This window comes from Epinephelus fuscoguttatus, linkage group LG13 (assembly GCF_011397635.1).
Source record: "Epinephelus fuscoguttatus linkage group LG13, E.fuscoguttatus.final_Chr_v1".
NCBI classification, from domain to species: domain Eukaryota; kingdom Metazoa; phylum Chordata; class Actinopteri; order Perciformes; family Serranidae; genus Epinephelus; species Epinephelus fuscoguttatus.
Genome location: NC_064764.1, coordinates 36706218 through 36726425, shown reverse-complemented (window position 1 = coordinate 36726425; position 20208 = coordinate 36706218). Strand labels below are relative to the sequence as shown.

The 20208-nt window shown below is 41.7% G+C and overlaps 1 protein-coding gene across 1 annotated transcript; it reads right to left on the bottom strand.

Moving 5' to 3' along the window:
* Window positions 1-423: 423 nt before the first annotated feature.
* On the bottom strand, window positions 424-19692 carry LOC125899790 (thrombospondin-type laminin G domain and EAR repeat-containing protein-like). The gene is made up of 15 exons (XM_049594341.1): window positions 18980-19692; window positions 16197-16261; window positions 15955-16116; window positions 15632-15864; window positions 15234-15324; window positions 14974-15127; window positions 11016-11147; window positions 9602-9719; window positions 9387-9501; window positions 7299-7479; window positions 6086-6144; window positions 5366-5542; window positions 2998-3176; window positions 2781-2882; window positions 424-2706 (listed from the first exon to the last, which is right to left on the bottom strand). Exons 1-15 carry the CDS (start codon window positions 19059-19061, stop codon window positions 2553-2555), a joined length of 2004 nt encoding a protein of 667 aa, XP_049450298.1. The 5' UTR covers window positions 19062-19692; the 3' UTR covers window positions 424-2552.
* Between the last annotated feature and the right edge of the window lie 516 nt (window positions 19693-20208).

Sequence of the window (20208 nt, the reverse complement as noted above, 5' to 3'; positions counted from 1 at the left end):
ATGTAAAATCTTTAATATCTCCAGCAGCAATAATCAAAATTAGAATCAGACTCTGGTTTATTGCCAAGAAGGTTTACACACATGGACTTTGCTTTGGCATTTTGGTTCAAAAACAAGAATCACAGATACAGAATTAGAAAAAATATCTTACTATACTATTTAAAATATGTACAGTGTAAATGTTTAAAATGAAAGAACAGGATGTCCAAATATACATTGTAGGGGATGTTCACAGTATTAAGAATAAAAAGGATGTTTAGTGTAAATAACGTGATATGATGTGAAAAACTATATATTAATGTAATGGTGTATAAATACAGATGAAATCATAGACAACTGAAACTGGACACAAAAATAAAACCAAACTGGAGCAGGAAATCACAACGTCAGAGATAATGAGGAGAATTTATTAAGGATGAAGATTCAAACATGGATAAAACTGTTACATTCTGAGTTATAAATTCTGCTTCAGATAATGAATTGTTTATCATGAACAATAATATATTATCACTCCAAGTCACATATTTAGTACTACAGTTATTTAGGATTTATAAGCAAACACAACACAAATATAATAAATTACTGTTTGGCTATACAATAATATTTAAAAAGCACCTGTGGGTCTGTTATTGTCTGCAGTGGTGTGACTGTATTTACTGTGACAAAACAGACACACTGTGATAAATGTATTTTATAACAAATATCAAGATACAAACCTGTATTTCATAATTACAAGTGCACAGCACAGATCTCAGCTTACAGTAATATTAGGATAATATTCAGTTTTAAACAGAAACATTGTGGAAAATAAGTACAAAAGATTTTTAACAAAGCTTTTCTTTGGTTTTACACAACGATGCTACATCACACAAGAACAATATATTCTGCTTTAATATATCAGAAACATCTGAAGCCTTTCATTAGAGCTTAACAGCCAATTAATTTCTAATAAGTTATAAAGTTTATTTCATTTCTTCCAGTTTACAGTGTCAAATAAATTAGTCACTTTTGCTTTGCAGAGCAACTTTTAAAATAACGTCACAATGTACTTTGCTGTGTTGCTTTAGTTTTACTTCTGTTTGTATGTTTAAGGTTATTTTGTCGCCACAGCAGAGTCAGAGACACAGACTAAAGTATATTTGTCTTGATTTCCTTCAGGTTAAATTATTTATGCATTTTTATAATCTATGATATTTTATCAGTTGAGCGTTTTTATCGTAGCTATATGTTGTTTTTCCTCCTGAGTGACCTTTTCCTGATGCAGTGTGTAGTGTAATGTTCTGCACCGTTACACTGCAGGGCTGAAAGTGAGACCTGCTCCACCCCAGGTGTTCAGTGTCTCTTCACCACTTGCTTAGATTTCGGGTCTGTGTAAGAAAAGTCCTGATTACTATTGTTAGCATATGAGGTTATGGAGTCCTGAAGATGACGTCGCTTTAACAAAATCACGCAACAGAGTTAAAGGGGAGGCAAAGATACTGCCTGAAAACTCTCCCTCCTCCTCTTCATCATCGCTCAGTGAAATGAAATCCATTCAGCTGACTTTGACTACATGGAAACTAATATAGATTAAAGAAACACGCCTGTAAAGACAACAGCAGTACCGACCAGTAGCTGAAATTACAACAAGACATCTGAGGAGCTTTTAAGGGTCTTCCTCTCCTGATGGCTTTCATGTTCTCTGATGTCATATGTTCACGAACAGGCAACAGGAAGTCAAATAACCACTGGTTCCAACCAAGGTGTGCAGAAGACCATCTCTGAAGCAACAACACCTTGTCCAACCTTGAAGCAGATGGGCTACAGCAGCAGAAGAGTCCAATAGAGCACCTTTGGGATGTGCTGGAACGGGAGATTCTCATCATGGATCAACTGTGTGATGTCATCATGTCAATATGGACCACAACCTCTGAGGAATGTTTCCAGAACCTTGTTGAATCTATGACACCAAGAATTAAAAAGGGGGTCCAACCCTGTACGAGCAAGGTGTACCTAATAAAGTGGCCCGTGAGTGTATGTTAGCATGTTGACAGCTATCAGATGAGCAGCAACATTGTTGACTTAAGTTTTCAGAGTCCTCTGAATATTAGGGATGAGCAAGTACACCATCATCTGGATCTTTAAACCTGGACCTTGTTGTAAATGAGCCCTTTTTTTTATATTCGAAAGTTTATCTTTGCCCACCTGAGCACTTCGCCCTCTCTCAGTAGAGCTTAACATGACCTAACTCTTTTAAATAACTGTATAAGAAAGTGCTACATATATAAATTTAAGTCATTATTATTCTAAAATCCTGAAGAGGACGCAGCTTAAACATTACATCAGCAGGATCTGACTCCTCCTCTGCAGGCTGAGGGTGTGAAGTGTCTCAGGATTTAACTCTGAAGACTTCACTCAGCTCTGAAGAAAACACAGGTGTAAAACGATGGTAAATTATAAGTTTTTGGGGGTCTGAGTTAATGACCATCAATGTCTCAGCAGTTTTTAAAAGTCAAACTTTCTTCTGATGTTTCTGAAGCAGAGGTGCGAGCAGCTGCAGGACGGAGTCTCATTCAGTAGGTCCTGAGTTTGAAGACCTTGCTGAGCCTGGAGGTGGCGCTGGAGTAGACGAGGAAGGAGCCCTCGTCGGTCCTGAAGTATTCCCAGTCTCTGCAGCCGAACGTCGGCAGACTGTGGACCGGGACGAAGCCCTCGTAACCCTGCCACCTGAAAACACAAAACACACAGAGATAGTACCCTACAGATACAGTCTGCAGTGACATGTGACAGGAAGTACTCACCTGTAGACGATACTGTTCAGAGAGTACGAGCTGCCGTCATGAGAGTTGGCCACCACCAAGAACTTCTCATCTCCGATGGTGAAGAACTCCCAGTCCACAGCACTGAACACAGCAACACATAAAGTCTCTTTAAAGGGCAGTTCCACTGTTCTATGTTTTTCTGTTCTCAATCTTTGAAACACGACATTACTCTCAGAGACTCCACCTGGAGATTCACCTGTGCGTGAGGATGTCCTGGAAAGGGATGAAGGTCTGTGTGAGCATGTTGAGCTCGTACACGGTGGAGTTGATGCTGTAGACACTTGGGCCACGTTCTGAAACCTTCTGACTGTTGGCGACGGCGAGAAAGAACCTGCCATCGATCTGAAACGTCTCCCAGTCTGTCGCTCCCACCGTCTACAGGGAGAGGAACAAACCAATAAGCACAAACACAGACACAGAACTGAGGAGTCGTCAGTGTGTTTTTAATTGTGGGTGTAATGACTCCTGCAGCCTGTAGAGGACGCCGGCAGAGTCTGTATCTCAGCCTGTGAAGTGAGATCTATTTGTAGATCTATTAGAGGAGGTGTAAACAGAGTTTAATGTGTTCTGGCTGCGACAGTTTCTGTCAGAAGTTGAATTAAAGGTTCAGCTAGTTTCATGAAGCTTTAACATGTTTTTTGTGGTTTTAAAATCCAATAAAAGTCTCAGTGAGATGATCCGCCCTGACGGACGAGTCCAAACAGTCTGCCGCTGGAAACCCCCTCACACACGCGCGCGCACACACACACACACACACACGCACACACACACACACACACACACACACATTAATTACACTCCTCTGGTTTCCTGTTTTAATTGGAGGCTCTCATTTCCTTTTTAATCAGAGCGCCATGAACTAACCGAGCTGAAAAAGTAAAAAGACATTTTCATAAATCTGAAAGTGATTTTAAAGAGTTGCTTTCATGTGAGCGTCTCTCATCATATCTACAGCTTTATGATTGTTTGACCTTTTTACTGCAGGACGTCCTGCTGCAGAGTTATTACAGGTGTGAGTGAAGGAGCAGGAAACACTCAGCCTATAAGCTGCAGATCACCTGTGTGTATACAATCTTATTTCATCAATGCAAAGTTACAGCTATGTTATATTAAGATTATTTTGTCATCTACTAATCTCCTGTACTCCACTTTCTCCAGCTTGTCTTTTGTCTCATGAAGAGAAAAAGTCATCAGTGGAGAGATTGAACTCTTTTGTAGACACTTCTATTTTACAGGGTCTGACTGGAAACACTGGGCATGATAGTGAAGTTAAACTGGGTGTTTGTTTACTTCCTGTGACATCAGCATATACTCTCCCAACCAAGAGAAAGAACAATGAGGTCCTAAAAGACTGTAAATGTCCCTGTAATCCAGAGAGACACATCTTCAATCAGCAGCAAGACTTAAATAACTCAGCCGTGAGTCAGCGGCTGTTAGAGTCTGATTCACTGTGATTACTGAGATAATCCTCTTCATCATGTCTGTCTGCTCTCTGCTGTCAGCCAGCTGGGAGCACCTCACCACACTCACCTGGACAGGTAGAGTCACCTGTAGAGGTAGAGACTCACCTGTGCAGGTTGACTTACCTGTACAGGTAGAGACTCTCGTCTACAGGTAGAGACTAACCCACACAGGTAAGGATTCCTCTGCAGGTAGATCACCTGTACAAGTAGAAACTCACCTCTACAAGACTAACTGGTACTGGAAGAGACCTACCTGCACAGGTAAGGATTCCTCTAGAGGTAGACTCACCTGTGCAAGTAGGTAGAGACTCTCCTCTACAGATAGACTCACCAGTAGAGGTAACAAGTCACCTGTACAGGTAAAGATTCCTATACAGGTAGACCCACCTGTAGACCTAGAGACATACCTGTACAGGTGAGGATTCCTCTACAGGTAGACCCACCTGTAGATCTAGAGACTTACCTGCACAGGTAAGGATTCCTCTACAGGAAGATTCACCTGTACAAGTAGGAAGAGACTCTCCTCTACCTGTAGAGACTCCTCTATAGTCAGAAACTCACCTGTGCAGGTAGAGACTCTCCTTTACAGGTAGATTTGACGAAGAAGAAGAGAGTGAAGGTGCTGGCTGACATAACTGACAGAACAAGTACAGGTAGATTCACCTGCAAAGTTAGAGACTCACCTGTAGAGGTAGAGATTTACCTGCACAGGTAAGGTTTATTCTACAGGTAGACTCACCTGCACAAGTAGGAAGAGACTCTCCTCTACAAGTAGAGGCTCCTCGACAGTTAGAGACTCACCTGTGCAGATAGACTTACTTGTACAGGTAGAGACTCCCGCCTACAGGTAGAGACTAACTTAACTGTAATCTTTGGTGAATATACTTCTTCTGCTTCTTCTTATTTTTCTTATTTTTATCACAGTGTCTTTTCTGAAGCCACCACTGGAGGGCATCAAATATGATCTAAAGTGACTTTAACCAACTGGTTGGATTAAAGAGTAGCAGGAAAGTTTTTGGATACCAGAGACAAAGTTCTGAAAGCAGACCCTGAACCTGCTGCCATCAGATCTACAACACAAAGACAATAACAGACACTAACCGGGATGCTCTGGAAGGTCTGGAAACATCCGTTAACCCAGACGTAAACCACAGAGCTGATGATGGTGGTCTGACCGTTGAAGGTGTTGGCGACCACCAGGAAGTGGTACGGTCCAACAGAGAAGAACTCCCAGTCATATGCTCCGGATGTGGACAGAGTCTGATTCACCTCAAACAGCTAAAGGACGAGAAAGAAGACAAGAGAGGAGGGTCAGATGAATGGTACATGGACCTACACCTTAATAGCGCCTTTCTAGTCTCTCTGACCACTGAAAGCACTTTTGTTCTACAGAGTCATGTTCACACATTTACACACACTACTTCGACATGCAGACAGGAGGAGCTGAGGATCGACCACCAATCTTCTGATTAGTGGGCAACCCACTTTACCTCCTGGCCACAGTCATTACAGGACAAGACAGGAGAGGATGAAAGAGGAGAGGACAGCGTGTTTATAACGACAGATTGTTCAAGAGGACAGCCCGTTTGTGTGGACAGTTTAAGAGGAAAGCATCTTTGCAAGGATAGCTCGTGAGGACATTGTGTTTATGAGGACAGCGGCGTGTTTGTGAGAACAGTATTTGTGAGGACAGTGTGTCTTATGAGGACAGCGGCGTGTTTGTGAGAACAGTATTTGTGAGGACAGTGTGTCTTATGAGGACAGCGGCGTGTTTGTGAGAACAGTGTTTGTGAGGACGGTGTGTCTTATGAGGACAGTTACCTGTGTGTTTGGGTTCCACCTGTAGATGAAACTGTGGATGTTGTGGTTGGAGTCTCTGGCTGAGGACACAAAGACATGTCTTAATTAAACTATCCGAGAGACATGTCAGCAGCCGATCAATGTGATTATTGATAATTACAAACTTTATTATTGACTGTTTTTAATGTTATTTGTTTGTTTTTTTAACTATTAATAATTATCAATGTTATATATCAATGTTATTAACTATTCTTATGGTAAATTAATGTTAATAATTAGTATCATTATTATTATTATCACCAATCTTACTATAATTTTTTTTCAATATTATATTAATTATGATCAATGTTATTAATAATTGTTATTATTATTCAGTATCAGACCAAAAATGTGGAGTAAATAAACTGTTTTCTTTAATTGCCATTTAAAGGTTTTTGATTAATGATGTGAAACACATCAAACAAAAAAATTAAAATAAGATAAAATAAAATAAAATCACAATTTTCCCACGGGGATCAATAAATTATTTCTGATTTCTGATTAATAATGTAGGATACATATTCACTGCTCTACTTCTTTGTTACTGAACTTGTTTTGTAGTTTTTGAGAACATCTTGAGAATCTGCTTTCTCTACAGTCTGCTGTTTATTTGTTTACAGGTAAACAACTTAACATATATTAGTAACACACTAACATTAACTTTTCAGAGTTTTGTAATTCTCTCTTTTATTTTCTGCTTTTTTTTTAAGGCCTGAGGTGACGTCAAAAGCTCTATTGATCGAGACATGAACTGAGACGACATGTTGGACTGTTCCTTTAATGTGTGTGTGTGTGTGTGTGTGTGTGATCTAACCACAGTACACCTGCATCATCAACTGACTTTTTTCTTTCTCTCTTTCAGTGTTTTTCTTTCAGACGGTCGGATCATAAACAATCTGCTTCTTTTCAGCTCAGATCTCTGAGTGTGTTTTATCTTCACACACACACACACACACACACACACACACCACATGAATGTGTAATCAGCAGTTGGAGGTGTGTTTGATGTTAATGGTTCAATAAAATTCTGACAGGACACAACACACAGACGGACGGACGATGATCCTGTTCACACTTCAGTCGGCTGCAGTTGTTTTTTAATGTGCTCTACAAATAAAGTTTGACTTGGTGTGATTTGATTTTGATGTTTCCGTGTGTCTTCAGGTCACTCATGTTTCTGTTGCTGTTTGTTTACCTCGTCTGTGATTGGCCACCACCAGGAAGCTCTGGTTGTGGATGCTGAACGCCTCCCAGTCCAGAGCAGCGTGAGTCTCCAGAGTTTGGTGACGGAGGAAACGCCGCCGTCGCTGATTCCACCTGTAGATGACTGACAGCTCAGGCTCCGCCTCCTTGGAGTTCGCCACCACCAGGAAAATCTGACGAGGACAAAAACACGAAATTCATCTGCTGTGACATCACAGTATTTATAACATCCAGTATTCTGTCAGACTTCATGAGACCAGTATGTGGCCAAAAGTAAGTGGACACTGCTTTAGTCTGTGTTCAAATGAGTTTGTCTTCATTAATTCCAGTGAGGAGAAATGTTAATGCTCCGTCACATGATCATAGTTTCCTCCAGGTTTGTCTCTTTCAACGTGACACAAAATCAGCTCCATGAAGAAACAGACTTCCCAGTTTGGTGTGGGGGAACTGGACTGGTCCAGAGTTATGGCCCACCAGCACCTTCAGGATGAACTGGAACAGTCAGACTGTTTTAAATGCATGTGAGGATTTCTCTGTAACAGCCACTGTGAATACCTGCAGAGCTTCATGTTAACACCTGAGTGTGTGTGTGTGTGTGTGTGTGTGTGTGTGTGCGTGTGTGTGTGTGTACACTGTACAAACAGCCATCACAAAGTGAACAGGAGAGTTCAAACAGAAACAGCTCGTCTCTTTGTCTCTGACCTCTCACAGACTCTGTTTCATCCTCAGCACATAAAAGCCTCAAAGGTTCAAAGTTAACCGCAGGCTGAAGGCCACATGGTCAGAGGTCAACTGGTCGTCAAACACAGCAAGAACACTTAAAGAAAGACGTCGTCCAGGGAATTTGTATTAAAGGAATCCTGCACCCACAAAACGACCGTTTATATATCAGTTACTGAGCCTGTGTTAGGTTGAGTTTCTCAAGAAAACTTTTCTCCCACAGTGAACGAAGAATCCAAAAACATTCCTGATGAATTGAAGACAACAAAGTCCACGTTTGACAGCAGCTCAATGCATTTAGTCATGTAGACATGGTGAAGACGAGCTGCTGAAGTTCAAACCGAGCATCAAAATGATGAAGAAAGGTGATTTAAGTGACTTTGAACGTGACATGGTTGTTGGTGCCAGACGGGCTGGTCTGAGTATTTACTGGGATTTTCAGCACAACCATCTCTAGGGTTTACAGAGGATGGTCCCAAAAAGAGAAAATATCCAGTGAGCCAAAATGCCTTGTTGATGCCAGAGGTCAGAGGAGAATGGCCAGACTGGTTCAAGATGATAGAAAGGCAACAGGAAGTCAAATAAGCACTGGTTCCAACCAAGGTGTGCAGAAGAGCATCTCTGAAGCAACAACACCTTGTCCAACCTTGAAGCAGATGGGCTACAGCAGCAGAAGACCACACCAGGTGCCACTCCTGTCAGCTAACAACAGGAAACTGAGGCTACAATTCACATGGGTTTTCTCACCAAAACTGGACAATAGAAGATTGGAAAAACCACATTCAGATGGAAGCATGGATCCATCCTGCCTTGTATCAACGCTTCAGGCTGCTGCTGGTGGTGGTGTAATGGTGTGGGGGAGATTTTCTTAGTACCAACTGAGCATGGTTTAAACACCACAGCCTACCTGAGTATTGTTGCTGAGCGTGTCCATCCCTTTATGACCACAGTGTACCCATCTTCTGATGGCTACTTCCAGCAGGATAACGCACCATGTCACAAAGCTCACATCATCTCAAACATGACAATGAGTTCACTGTACTCCAATGGCCTCCACAGTCACCAGATCTCAGTCCAATAGAGCACCTTTGGGATGTGCTGGAACGGGAGATTCTCATCATGGATGTGCAGCCGACAAATCTGCAGCAACTGTGTGATGTCATCATGTCAATATGAACCAAAATCTCTGAGGAATGTTTCCAGCACCTTGTTGAATCTGTGACACCAAGAATTAAAAAGGGGCCAACCTGCTGCAAGCAAGGTGTACCTCATAAAATGACCGGTGAGTTTTATGTCTCTCAGTTTAGTTTGGTGTTAATAACATGGAGTGATGAAGGTTTGAAGGTGGAGCAGCTCTCACCTGACTGTCGATGGTGAAATGTTTCCAGGATCGAGCCTCCTGAGTGCTGATGTTCTGGTGGAGATGGAACGACCCATTCTTCCATCTGTAAATACCTGAACCGGGTCGAGAGTCCCTGCAGGATGAGACATGAGAGTTACCATGGAGACGCAGAGGACACAGTTAGTCCTTTATGTCCCTCAGAGCTGGTGGTGTTGTTCTAGGTGTTTTAGTACCTATTGGCTGCAGCCATGAACAGGCCCTCAGACGGGATGGAGAAGACCTCGACGTCAAAGGTTTCTGAGCTGGTGTACAGATCCTGGTAGTCCTCCACGTAGTCCAAACGCTCCGGATCTGCAGAGGACACAAGAGACATGTGCAAGAGACACATGAAGTACAGGGGCCACTTAAAAAAAAAATCAAAGTCACCTTACCTCTCTACAGGACTCAGTTGTCATCACAGCCAAAACATGAAAGTCTTGACAAACAATGTCCTAATTTCTCTTTTCAATTACCTTTATTAAAAATCTTCATATGCGACATACATACTAATAATTATATAATAATTCTGACTATGTTTAACAAAAAATAATGTTTTCACTGTTTACTAGAAGAATGTATCATCTTATTCTTTAAGATTATTTTTGACACAGCATCACTTTATTATTAAATTACTGATTTATCTCCTTCACTTAACTTTTAAAATGATTACACTGAAATGTCATATATATTATTATTAAATTCTGACTTTCTCCCAAACAGCATTTTTGCTTTTTCACTTTTTCCCGAAATATAAAATAAATTCTAGTAATATAATGAAAAATAATTTTCTCACAGACGTTTTCTTAAACATGAGGACTTTATCTTACAATGATTCTTTCCTCTAAAGGTGGGAAACTGTACATTAATATTTTTTTGTATATTTTAGTAGTATTTTTTCGTTTTTTTCCCCCCACATATCTTTTCCATTATTTGGGAGTTTTTTATATTTTTAATTTTATTTATACCCCTCCCAAAAAAAATTGATATTTTACAATTTCATGAGATTTTTGTACATTTATGAGTAAATTTTGTATTTTTTTTTTATTTATTTATTTATTTTTTTTACATTTCACTAATTTTGAAGGCAATTTTCTGGTACATTTTTAATATTTTTTGATATAATAATAATAATCCTTTACATGGATTTATTAATATTTCTTATGCATTCTACTAATCATTTTCAGAAATCGTTTACATTATTCATTTAATTTTCTTTTTTTTACATTTCGAATATATTATTCGTACATTTAAAAAAAAAAAATCAGACATTTTACAACATTTTTCTGATATTTTACTGATAATTTTCAGAATTATTTCATACATTTTACTAATAGTTTCATACATATATTGATTATTTTTGTACTTTTTCATATGTTTTAATATTTTTCACAAAATTTTCAAACATTTATTTTTAGTTTTTGGGACATTTTTGACATCTGACATTTGACTTCTTTTTTTCCCCCAGTTTTTATTGTACATTTCTGTTTTTCACATTTTGCCCATATTTTTTGACATCCTACTAACATATGTCAGGACAACACAACATGTGACGTGCGTCTGTTTCTTTATATTATTTTCTGACTGCACTGTGAACATATTCAGACTCACTGTGCAGCAGAGTCCTCCAGGCGAGTCCATCACAGATGAACAGGCCTTTTTTCTGAATGTTGAACCACAGCTGGCCCTGCTCCGGTCCTGAACATGTCGGAGGATTCCCCAGAGTCACTCTGGCCTCCGCCTCTGAAATACAACAACAAAACCAACAACACCTCTTCAAGAAGTTTCACAGTGTGAGGGTTAGGGTCGCGCACGAAATAAAACTGCTGTAAAATTACAGGCACTTTACTATCTATATAAATTATAGTATTTCCACTTTATGCTAGTTTATTTTCACTTGGCTACATCTCAGAGGGACATATTGTACTTTTTACTGCATTTCATTTATCTGACACCTTGAGTTATTTTTTTAATTCAGATTTTGCAGAAAATATATAAACATATGAGTTTAGCTTCCAAAAAGTAAAATTACTTCTTGACGGTACCTCACAGATTTATGATAGTACAGCACACAGTGCAGACAGTGTGGAGGTGAAGCGTGATGAAGGAAAGCCCCTTCTATTTGGAACAACAGGAACTAGAAACCATTTATTATTTGTCTTTTCAGGCCTCAGACAGTAACTGTATCTGACAGCTCAGCGTTAATGAGCTGAAGGTAATGAAGGTTTTCGTCACTCCTTCAAACCACACGTCTCCATTATGAGCAGACAGAGGGAGATGACTCTTATATCATTACACATCAGTCAGAGAGATGACAGACACACGGGCTGCTAATGAGATTCAACCTGAGGAAAGAAACACCACTGATTTACAGCACTGAACCTGACAGACATGATGTCACTGTATATTTCCTGTTAGCAGCGTTCACAGGGAGCTGAATGATCTGTGAGCAGCTCCTGGTTACACTGTGGATGTACACACACCTATCACTGGATTACTGTCAGACTAAGGAAAACTTAAAAACATGAAGGTTCTCAGGCAGGTTCTGCAGATATGATTAGCCTGTTAGCTTTAGCTTCAATGCCTAGCCACCAACATTTCTTCACTTTGACCTCATCACATATAGACGTTTGGTCTTGGACTTTCAGCGTACAGACACGACGTGCAAGGTACCCTGGGTACCCTGAGTTTAGGCAACAAAAACACGTGGTTGAGTCTAGGCAACAAAAACACGTGGTTAGGTTTAGGATAAAAGAACAGGGTTTGGCTTTATAATCTTAGGTGATGCAAACACCGCTCCCCTGAGTGAAAGTCCGTGTTTGTTGGACCCATCCAGCACCCCTCTCACCTGCCCCACTTGGACGTTTGGCGTCTTATCACTGGCCACATAGTCCAGTATGGGACAAGACCAGTCATGTATCATGCCAACATTAGGCCCTGATCACACAAAAAGTGTTTCAGCAGCTTGAGGCACCTTTTCATGACTCTTAACAAGAGTGAAACTTTTTGCTCGCCGTTTTTGCGTTGCGACACGCCTGCAGTTTCTTTGCTCTAGGCGCCTGCCGTTTCTGCCGGTGCTCTGAACTGAAAAACTTCAACTCAGAGCGGAAAAACACCCCACGTCATCTCTTTTTTCGTCATCTTTTTTTACAAGTTTACAGTTGGTAAACAGTGGAGGAGAAGCTGGTGGTAGCAGTTGCTGGATACCCAGAGCTATACGGCCCGACGATAGACAGCAGGTTGTCAAACTGCCCCTGAGTCATCCTAAAATATGCCAGGAAACAGCATCATGGAGGAGACGCTCCTGGACCTACTGGTGGAACTCCCCGTGATCCACCCTCTTTTTTAGGGTCTCATGTACCCACACAGATCTCAGTTTCTTTTTTCGTCAGTGCCTGACACCGCCCAATAACCGGATCTTATAAGTTCATAGTGAGACCTGGTTGTTTAGGAAGACTGTTCTTCCCCTATAGTCATACTGGAGCTGTTTTTGCCTCTTTAGATATTCAAATGAAAAAGTCTGAGGAGGTAAGAGGTGTCACAGGTCATGATAACGTCACCTCTGACAAGGTTGTCTTTCAGCTTCATTAATAACAGTAAGTGAGTCTCACATCTCATAATCCAGACTCATGTACCAGCAAACACAAACACTGAAACATCAGGTCAAGTCTGACGATAAGTCGGCTTTGTTGTGAGCAGTGTGTAGGAACGTAAATCAAACACACCTCAGATGTTTCGCCCAATTGAAGTTTATATAAACTGTGAGTCATAAAGTGTCAGATATCCATCAGAGTTGAGTCTGCTGAACTTTATTAACTCTGTGAGCCACAGGCTGCTTCAGATGTTTCAGATTCATATCAGCTTCATCTCTGAGTCCAGGACAAAACCCTACAGCACGTTTAGTCATTTATAACCACAACAATCACATAATACTGTAAGACCTGCTGGGTCAGCGTCAGAGACTATACAGCTAGGCTAAGAGTTTCCCTCTGCTTCCAGTCTTTGTGCTAAGCTAGGCTAAGAGTTTCCATCTGCTTCCAGTCTTTGTGCTAAGCTAGGCTAAGAGTTTCCCTCTGCTTCTAGTCTTTGTGCTAAGCTAGGCTAACAGTTTCCCTCTGCTTCCAGTCCTTGTGCTAGGCTAGGCTAATAGTTTCCTCTTGCTTCCAGTCTTTGTGCTAAGCTAGGCTAATAGTTTCCTCTTGCTTCCAGTCTTTGTGCTAAGCTAGGCTAACAGTTTCCCTCTGCTTCCAGTCCTTGTGCTAGGCTAGGCTAACAGTTTCCCTCTGCTTCCAGTCTTTGTGCTAAGCTAGGCTAAGAGTTTCCCTCTGCTTCTAGTCTTTGTGCTAAGCTAGGCTAACAGTTTCCCTCTGCTTCCAGTCCTTGTGCTAGGCTAATAGTTTCCTCTTGCTTCCAGTCTTTGTGCTAAGCTAGGCTAATAGTTTCCTCTTGCTTCCAGTCTTTGTGCTAAGCTAGGCTAACAGTTTCCCTCTGCTTCCAGTCCTTGTGCTAGGCTAGGCTAACAGTTTCCCTCTGCTTCCAGTCTTTGTGCTAAGCTAGGCTAAGAGTTTCCCTCTGCTTCTAGTCTTTGTGCTAAGCTAGGCTAACAGTTTCCCTCTGCTTCCAGTCCTTGTGCTAGGCTAATAGTTTCCTCTTGCTTCCAGTCTTTGTGCTAAGCTAGGCTAATAGTTTCCTCTTGCTTCCAGTCTTTGTGCTAAGCTAGGCTAACAGTTTCCCTCTGCTTCCAGTCCTTGTGCTAGGCTAGGCTAACAGTTTCCCTCTGCTTCCAGTCTTTGTACTAAGATAGGCTAACAGTTTCCCTCTGCTTCCAGTCCTTGTGCTAGGCTAGGCTAACAGTTTCCCTCTGCTTCCAGTCTTTGTGCTAAGCTAGGCTAACGGTTCCTGAATATCACTGAAAGCCCCCGACTATTTCATGGGGGAGAGAACACACCTGCACCATGTTGTTGTTTTTATAACTGAACATCATCACCTGTCAGTCACTGTTGTCATGGAAACACACAGAACAGAAACCCGACAGTCAATCAAATCACACACACACACACACACACACACACACACACACACACACACACACAGAGGAAGTTCCACCCTGTCAGTCATGTTGTATCTCAGGTTACTGAATCTCTGATACCATCACAAGCTGAAGCACCAACACTGAGATGAGAGTCCTCACTGACCCTCATGTCCACCTGATACACCTGTTTATATCAGGGTCTCTCTACGTGGCCAAAAGTTTGTGGACGAGGGCTGCAGTTAAAGATTAAATTCAGATTACTCTCTAGATTATTTATCAATTAAAGGTTTGGTCTAAAAACATCAGAGCCTGAAGTGACTTCATTAAATGTCTTGTTTTGTCCAACAAACATTTACTAATCCAAAAATATTAAAGTTACTGTCATGTCAAACGTCAGAGGGAGAGCACAACCTCTCGGACTTTAACCATTAATTGACTAATAAAACAGCTGCTGATTAATTTTCTGTTTTCCTGGGGGTTAAAAACACAGCCTGTGTACGGCCTCTTAGATCTGATCCCAGCCCCTCTTCTCCTCACCGTATGGGTAAACTGGTCCATACTGGTCAGGCTGCAGAGGGGTGGACTTTAGGACCTGGGGGATGGATAGCTCAGCAAGGCTGGGGTCAGAGGTCGGACACAGTCTGGGCGTGGCGTCTGAACCAGGAAGCAGAACCAGCTGCCGCAGTAAACCCTGAACACAGACAGGAAGTTCTAAGCTTTTTCACATTAAAGCTTCTGTTTTTAGATATGACACCAGGACCCTGGAGGGCTGTCCACAGTCCTGATCCAAGACTCACAGAGAAGCGTCCCCTCATCCTCCTCCTGCTGCCAATGAAGAACCTGGAGCCTCTGGTGCTCAGAGCGCTGGGGAACGACCGGACCTGTTTACTGGGAAACAGGAAACCAGTTAATGTAACAATCTGGCCTCTGGGCTTCAAACTGACCTTACTGTGGACTGAACCTGATGAACTGGTCAGACACCAGTTTAAACTGGTCTGAACTGGTTTAAACTGATATGAACCAGTCTGAACTGGTCTGAACAGATCTAAACTGGTCTGAACTAGAATTAACTGGTATGAAATGGTCTGAACCCGCCTGAACTGGTCTGAAGCAGTCTGAACTTGTCTAGTTGATCTAATCGGAAACCAATCTGAACTGGTCTGAACCAGTCTGGACTGGTCTGACAGTTACTCACAGCTCCAGAGGAAGTCCACAGTCGACGGTCAGCGTGGCGTACGGTCCAGTGATGGCGAGCACCACAGTGTGCCAGCGGTTATCATCCAGTCCAATATCCTTAAAGCTCAGCCGGCTTCGTCCACCAACACCGGGGGGTGTAACCAGAAGGTGCAGGCGGTTCTCTGAGACACGTAACCCTAGCAACAGGGAATCCGATCTCTCGTCCACCACAGAGAAGATGTATTCGTTCCTCTGGAAAAAGAGAGAAGAAGAACAGGTTAGATCAGACCGGATCAGACTGGATCAGGTTCTGTGAGGTTATCATCCATTCTACTGGCTCACCTTCTGTCTTAGTCTCGGTATCTTGATGGTGGCAACCAATGAGAACTCAGCCGGGAAGTAGTCACAGTTGCTGAAGATTTGGGAGGCGGGAAAACTCAGTGCTGTTGCCATGGCTCCAGCCAGTCGGAGACCTCTGGACCCTTTGGACTGAACCATCTGCACCTGATTGGTCATTTGTTTGATCATGTGTTAGCACCATCTGGTCTGCAGTCATTAACTCTTCATGTGTTCACCTGTCCTACCTGTGGGGGCGGGGCTTGTCCTGGGTATGGAAGGACTCTGGCCAGCAGGTCAAGAGGCAGCAGGTCTGTGGAGGAAACAGAAAATACGAACTGCATCAGAAACAACATTTTACATTTATTAAAAAGAGAGAAATCTATTATTTTCTTTGTTGTTATGAGAGTCAGATACATCAGACTCACAGAGAAAGGTTGAGTCTTTGTGCTAAGCTAGGCTACCAATGCCCTCCTGTTTACGGTCTTTGAACTAAGCTAGGCTAACAGTTTCCCCCTGCTTCCAGTCTTTGTACTAAGCTAGGCTAACAGTTTTCTCCCTGCTTACATTCTTTGAGCTAAGCTAGGCTAACAGTTTCCCCCTGCTTATGTTCTTTGAGCTAAGCTAGGCTAACAGTTTCCTCCAGCTTCCAGTCTTTGTGCTAAGGTAGGCTAACAATGCCCTCCTGTTTACGGCCTTTGAACTAAGATAGGCTAACAGTTTCCCCCCGCTTATGTTCTTTGTGCTAAGCTAGGCTAACAGTTTCTTCCTGCTTTAAGTCTTTGTGGTAAGTCATGCCTTTCAATGGAACTCGTGAACTTGCGGTTATAGCATGGGAAGCGGTGTACAGGATATGCTTGGTGTTCAAATGATAAAGTCATGAGAGCAACGCTGCTAGTTCACAAAAACACGGACGCTGCTGCCTGCGTCTAGAAGCCAGAAAAACTAAACAATTTAGCAAGCTAGCGAGTGGCTCATGTAATGCAGGAAATGCAAAGGCATAATGTCAGTGAACAAATATGAGGCCCTTCAGAATATTAAAATTTTTCCTCAGAAATATTACAAAATATTTTAAGAAATCTTAACGTTCATGGCCTCCATCATTTCTGAGAACTTCACCAAACTCATCACAGCTGAAGTGAAATCAGTAAAAATGAATTTCAGTCTGAGTGAGTCACAGCTGATGTTACACAACAGCTGTCTATTTTTATTCTATTCTATCAGATGTCTTTCTAACAGGACATTTTCCTCTTCCTGTGATTGATAAGTGTGTCTGTCATGTGGTCAGCTGGATATTAATCTGTATCAGATATCTTTTTCACTCTTCAGCTACGCAGAGTTTATTTTCATCACATCGTCACCTCAGGGTGCGTTTGATTCCTCCACCTGTGGCTTCAGTGCAGATCTAAAAATAGAACCAAAGGTGTGTCCAGGTAGAGATATCTGCTGCTGGAGGCTGGGGTTCGTCTAATAATGATGCCATGTTTTGTTTGTCACCAAGAGAAATAGTCTACATTGAACAGTTTTTTCCGTGTGTTTTTGATAAGTTGATCTCTAACAGTCAGAATAGAAACAGCCTGAATTCAGCCCACCACACAGTTCATAATGTTACAGATCAGTTAGTTTGAGTATTGTAGGGAGGAACATACAGAGTCATGGAGTAATGTACAGAATCATTAAAAAATACAGATTCATAAAAAGTGTCTGAGAAACAAGTAAATGTGAATTATTGTTGCAATGAATGGGGAAAAATTGGGATTTTTTTTAAGGATTGGTTAAATGTATGTTGAATCCTGTGATGACCAGATTGTACCATTGCATATAGCAGCAGCAGGATGCTTGGTCCTGTTGCAGGACTGAACACGGTCTTCAGCATCCAGGACAGAGTCAGAGACGGATATGACAGGTGACAGATATGAGATGAAAGAAGAGACGCAGGGAGTTTAAATCTTTGTCTCTGTTAGTTTTTATCTGGAATTCCCCTTTAAGCTCCTCTGAGGCCGTCTGTGTGTTTTGTTGCTGCAGTGGGATCAATGAAGGATGAATGGAGGATGAATGGAGGGAGGGGACGACATGTACAGAAATAGATCTCACATTTCAAAGACACGAAACAATAACGAAGCACAAAGCAGCAGAGAAACGTCTGAAACACATGAAACACAGCGGCCGGGTCAAAGAGGCCACAGATACAGTGAATATCCTGATACTAAAGTCGGCTAATCACTGCAATACATTCATTCATTCTTTCATTCATTCATTCATTCATTCATTACCAGAGGAAAAAGTCTGTCACTTTAATACAGTTGTTGGTCTGTTAAGGATTTTAAAGACATTTTAGGGTTTCGTCCACTGTTTTTAGCAGTTGTTGGTCAGCTAGGCAAACTGTTTCCCTCTGCTTCTAGTCTTTGTGCTAAGCTAGGCTAACAGTTTCCCTCTGCTTCTAGTCTTTGTGTTAAGCTAGGCTAACAGTTTACTTCTGCTTCCAGTCTTTGTGCTAAGCTAGGCTAACAGTTTCTCACTGCTTCTAGTCTTTGTGCTAAGCTAGGCTAACAGTTTCCCTCTGATCCTAGTCTTTGTGTCAAGCTAGGCTAACAGTTTCCCTCTGCTTCTAGTCTTTGTGTTAAGCTAGGCTAACAGTTTCCCTCTGCTTCCAGTCTTTGTGCTAAGCTAGGCTAACAGTTTCCCTCTGCTTCTAGTCTTTGTGTTAAGCTAGGCTAACAGTTTCCCTCTGCTTCCAGTCTTTGAACTAAGCTAGGCTAACAGTTTCCCCCTGCTTACGTTCTTTGAGCTAAGCTAGGCTAACAGTTTCCCTCTGCTTCTAGTCTTTGTGCTAAGCTAGGCTAACAGTTTTCCTCTGCTTCTAGTCTTTGTGTTAAGCTAGGCTAACAGTTTCCCCCTTCTTCTAATTCTGTGTGCTAAGCTAGGCTAACAGGGGGACATGATGATAGACTGCTCTTTTAATGCTAACAACAGATCCAACAGACTTATTGGGACCTTTAACACGTCACAAGTCACACCTGTGTCCTCATACCTGTGCAGGGTCTCCAGCTCTGGCTCCAGACACTGGCGGCGAGCAGCACCACAGTGAGCAGCAGGGAGTGACAGACCAACATAACGCCAACGACGTGGGTTTGATTCCCCCTCACCGGTCTGCTTCTTGACCTGCGTCGCTCACTGTCATTTTCAGGCTGACAGACGACCTGCACCAGGAAGGCATCCAATCAGATTCTCTTCTTCTTCCCTGCAGCGTTCAGACGTCTGTGTCGAAAACAGAATAAAACATCACCAAAATAAAATAATCAGCTGTTACAGCAACTTGAATTAGGATTTAATGCACATTGTCATTCCTGACTTTCAAATTAAAAGCAATTTTTAACGTCAATACATCAAAACTTTGAAAATCAAACCTTGAAATGAGTCGGAGGATTTTCTTCCTTCTCCAGTTTCTTCATTAAAACCACACTACATATTGAAATGAAAACAATCCAGACACCTTCAAACCTCCTTCATCAGCTCACTGAATGTCGGACACATTAACTTCACCTGAAGAAAAATAAAGTAAAATTCAAAGCAACAAAAATCACGTCAGAGTTGTGGCGAGGTTTGACGTGGTATCAAGGGATAGAAGACTAAGCATTAACTTGACAGTAACCCAAGCTGTAAGCTGAAACCATTTCCCTCAGTGGAAACAAAGCTTTTATTTACTTTAATTTCACAGTTAAGAAACAATAAATTGTGAAGACAATAAAGCCTCCACAAAAATAACATTTTAAGTCTTGTGTGTGATTTATCCTGGCTTCATATGAGTAGAGGAAATCTCTGCTCGTCACTATGCTAATTTACACAATGTAAAATGCCATAGGCTTGTGCTAATAACGTTAGCATGTTGTATTTGTTTGGAAGACGTGTTTAGTATGAGACAATTGTTTTGTCAGTGAACCTTGTGAGCTGTAATGGAGCCGAATTTTGTAACGCTACCTTTATTAAATGTTGCTGTTGTCCCTGGCTTCATATGAGTAGAGGAAATCTCTGCTAGCTGCTAGGCTAATTCATACAATGTAAAATGCCATAGGCTTGTGCTAATAACGTTAATATGTTGTATTTGTGGGGAAAATGTGTCCAAATAAAGACAAGTGTTTGTCTTTGGCTCTGTATAGAGCTGATGTACAAGTATAAATCCTGCTTCACTGTTATCAGTAAACCTGACCTCTGTGATCTGACAGTAACAACTGAAGGAAACTCAGACGAGTGTATCAACAA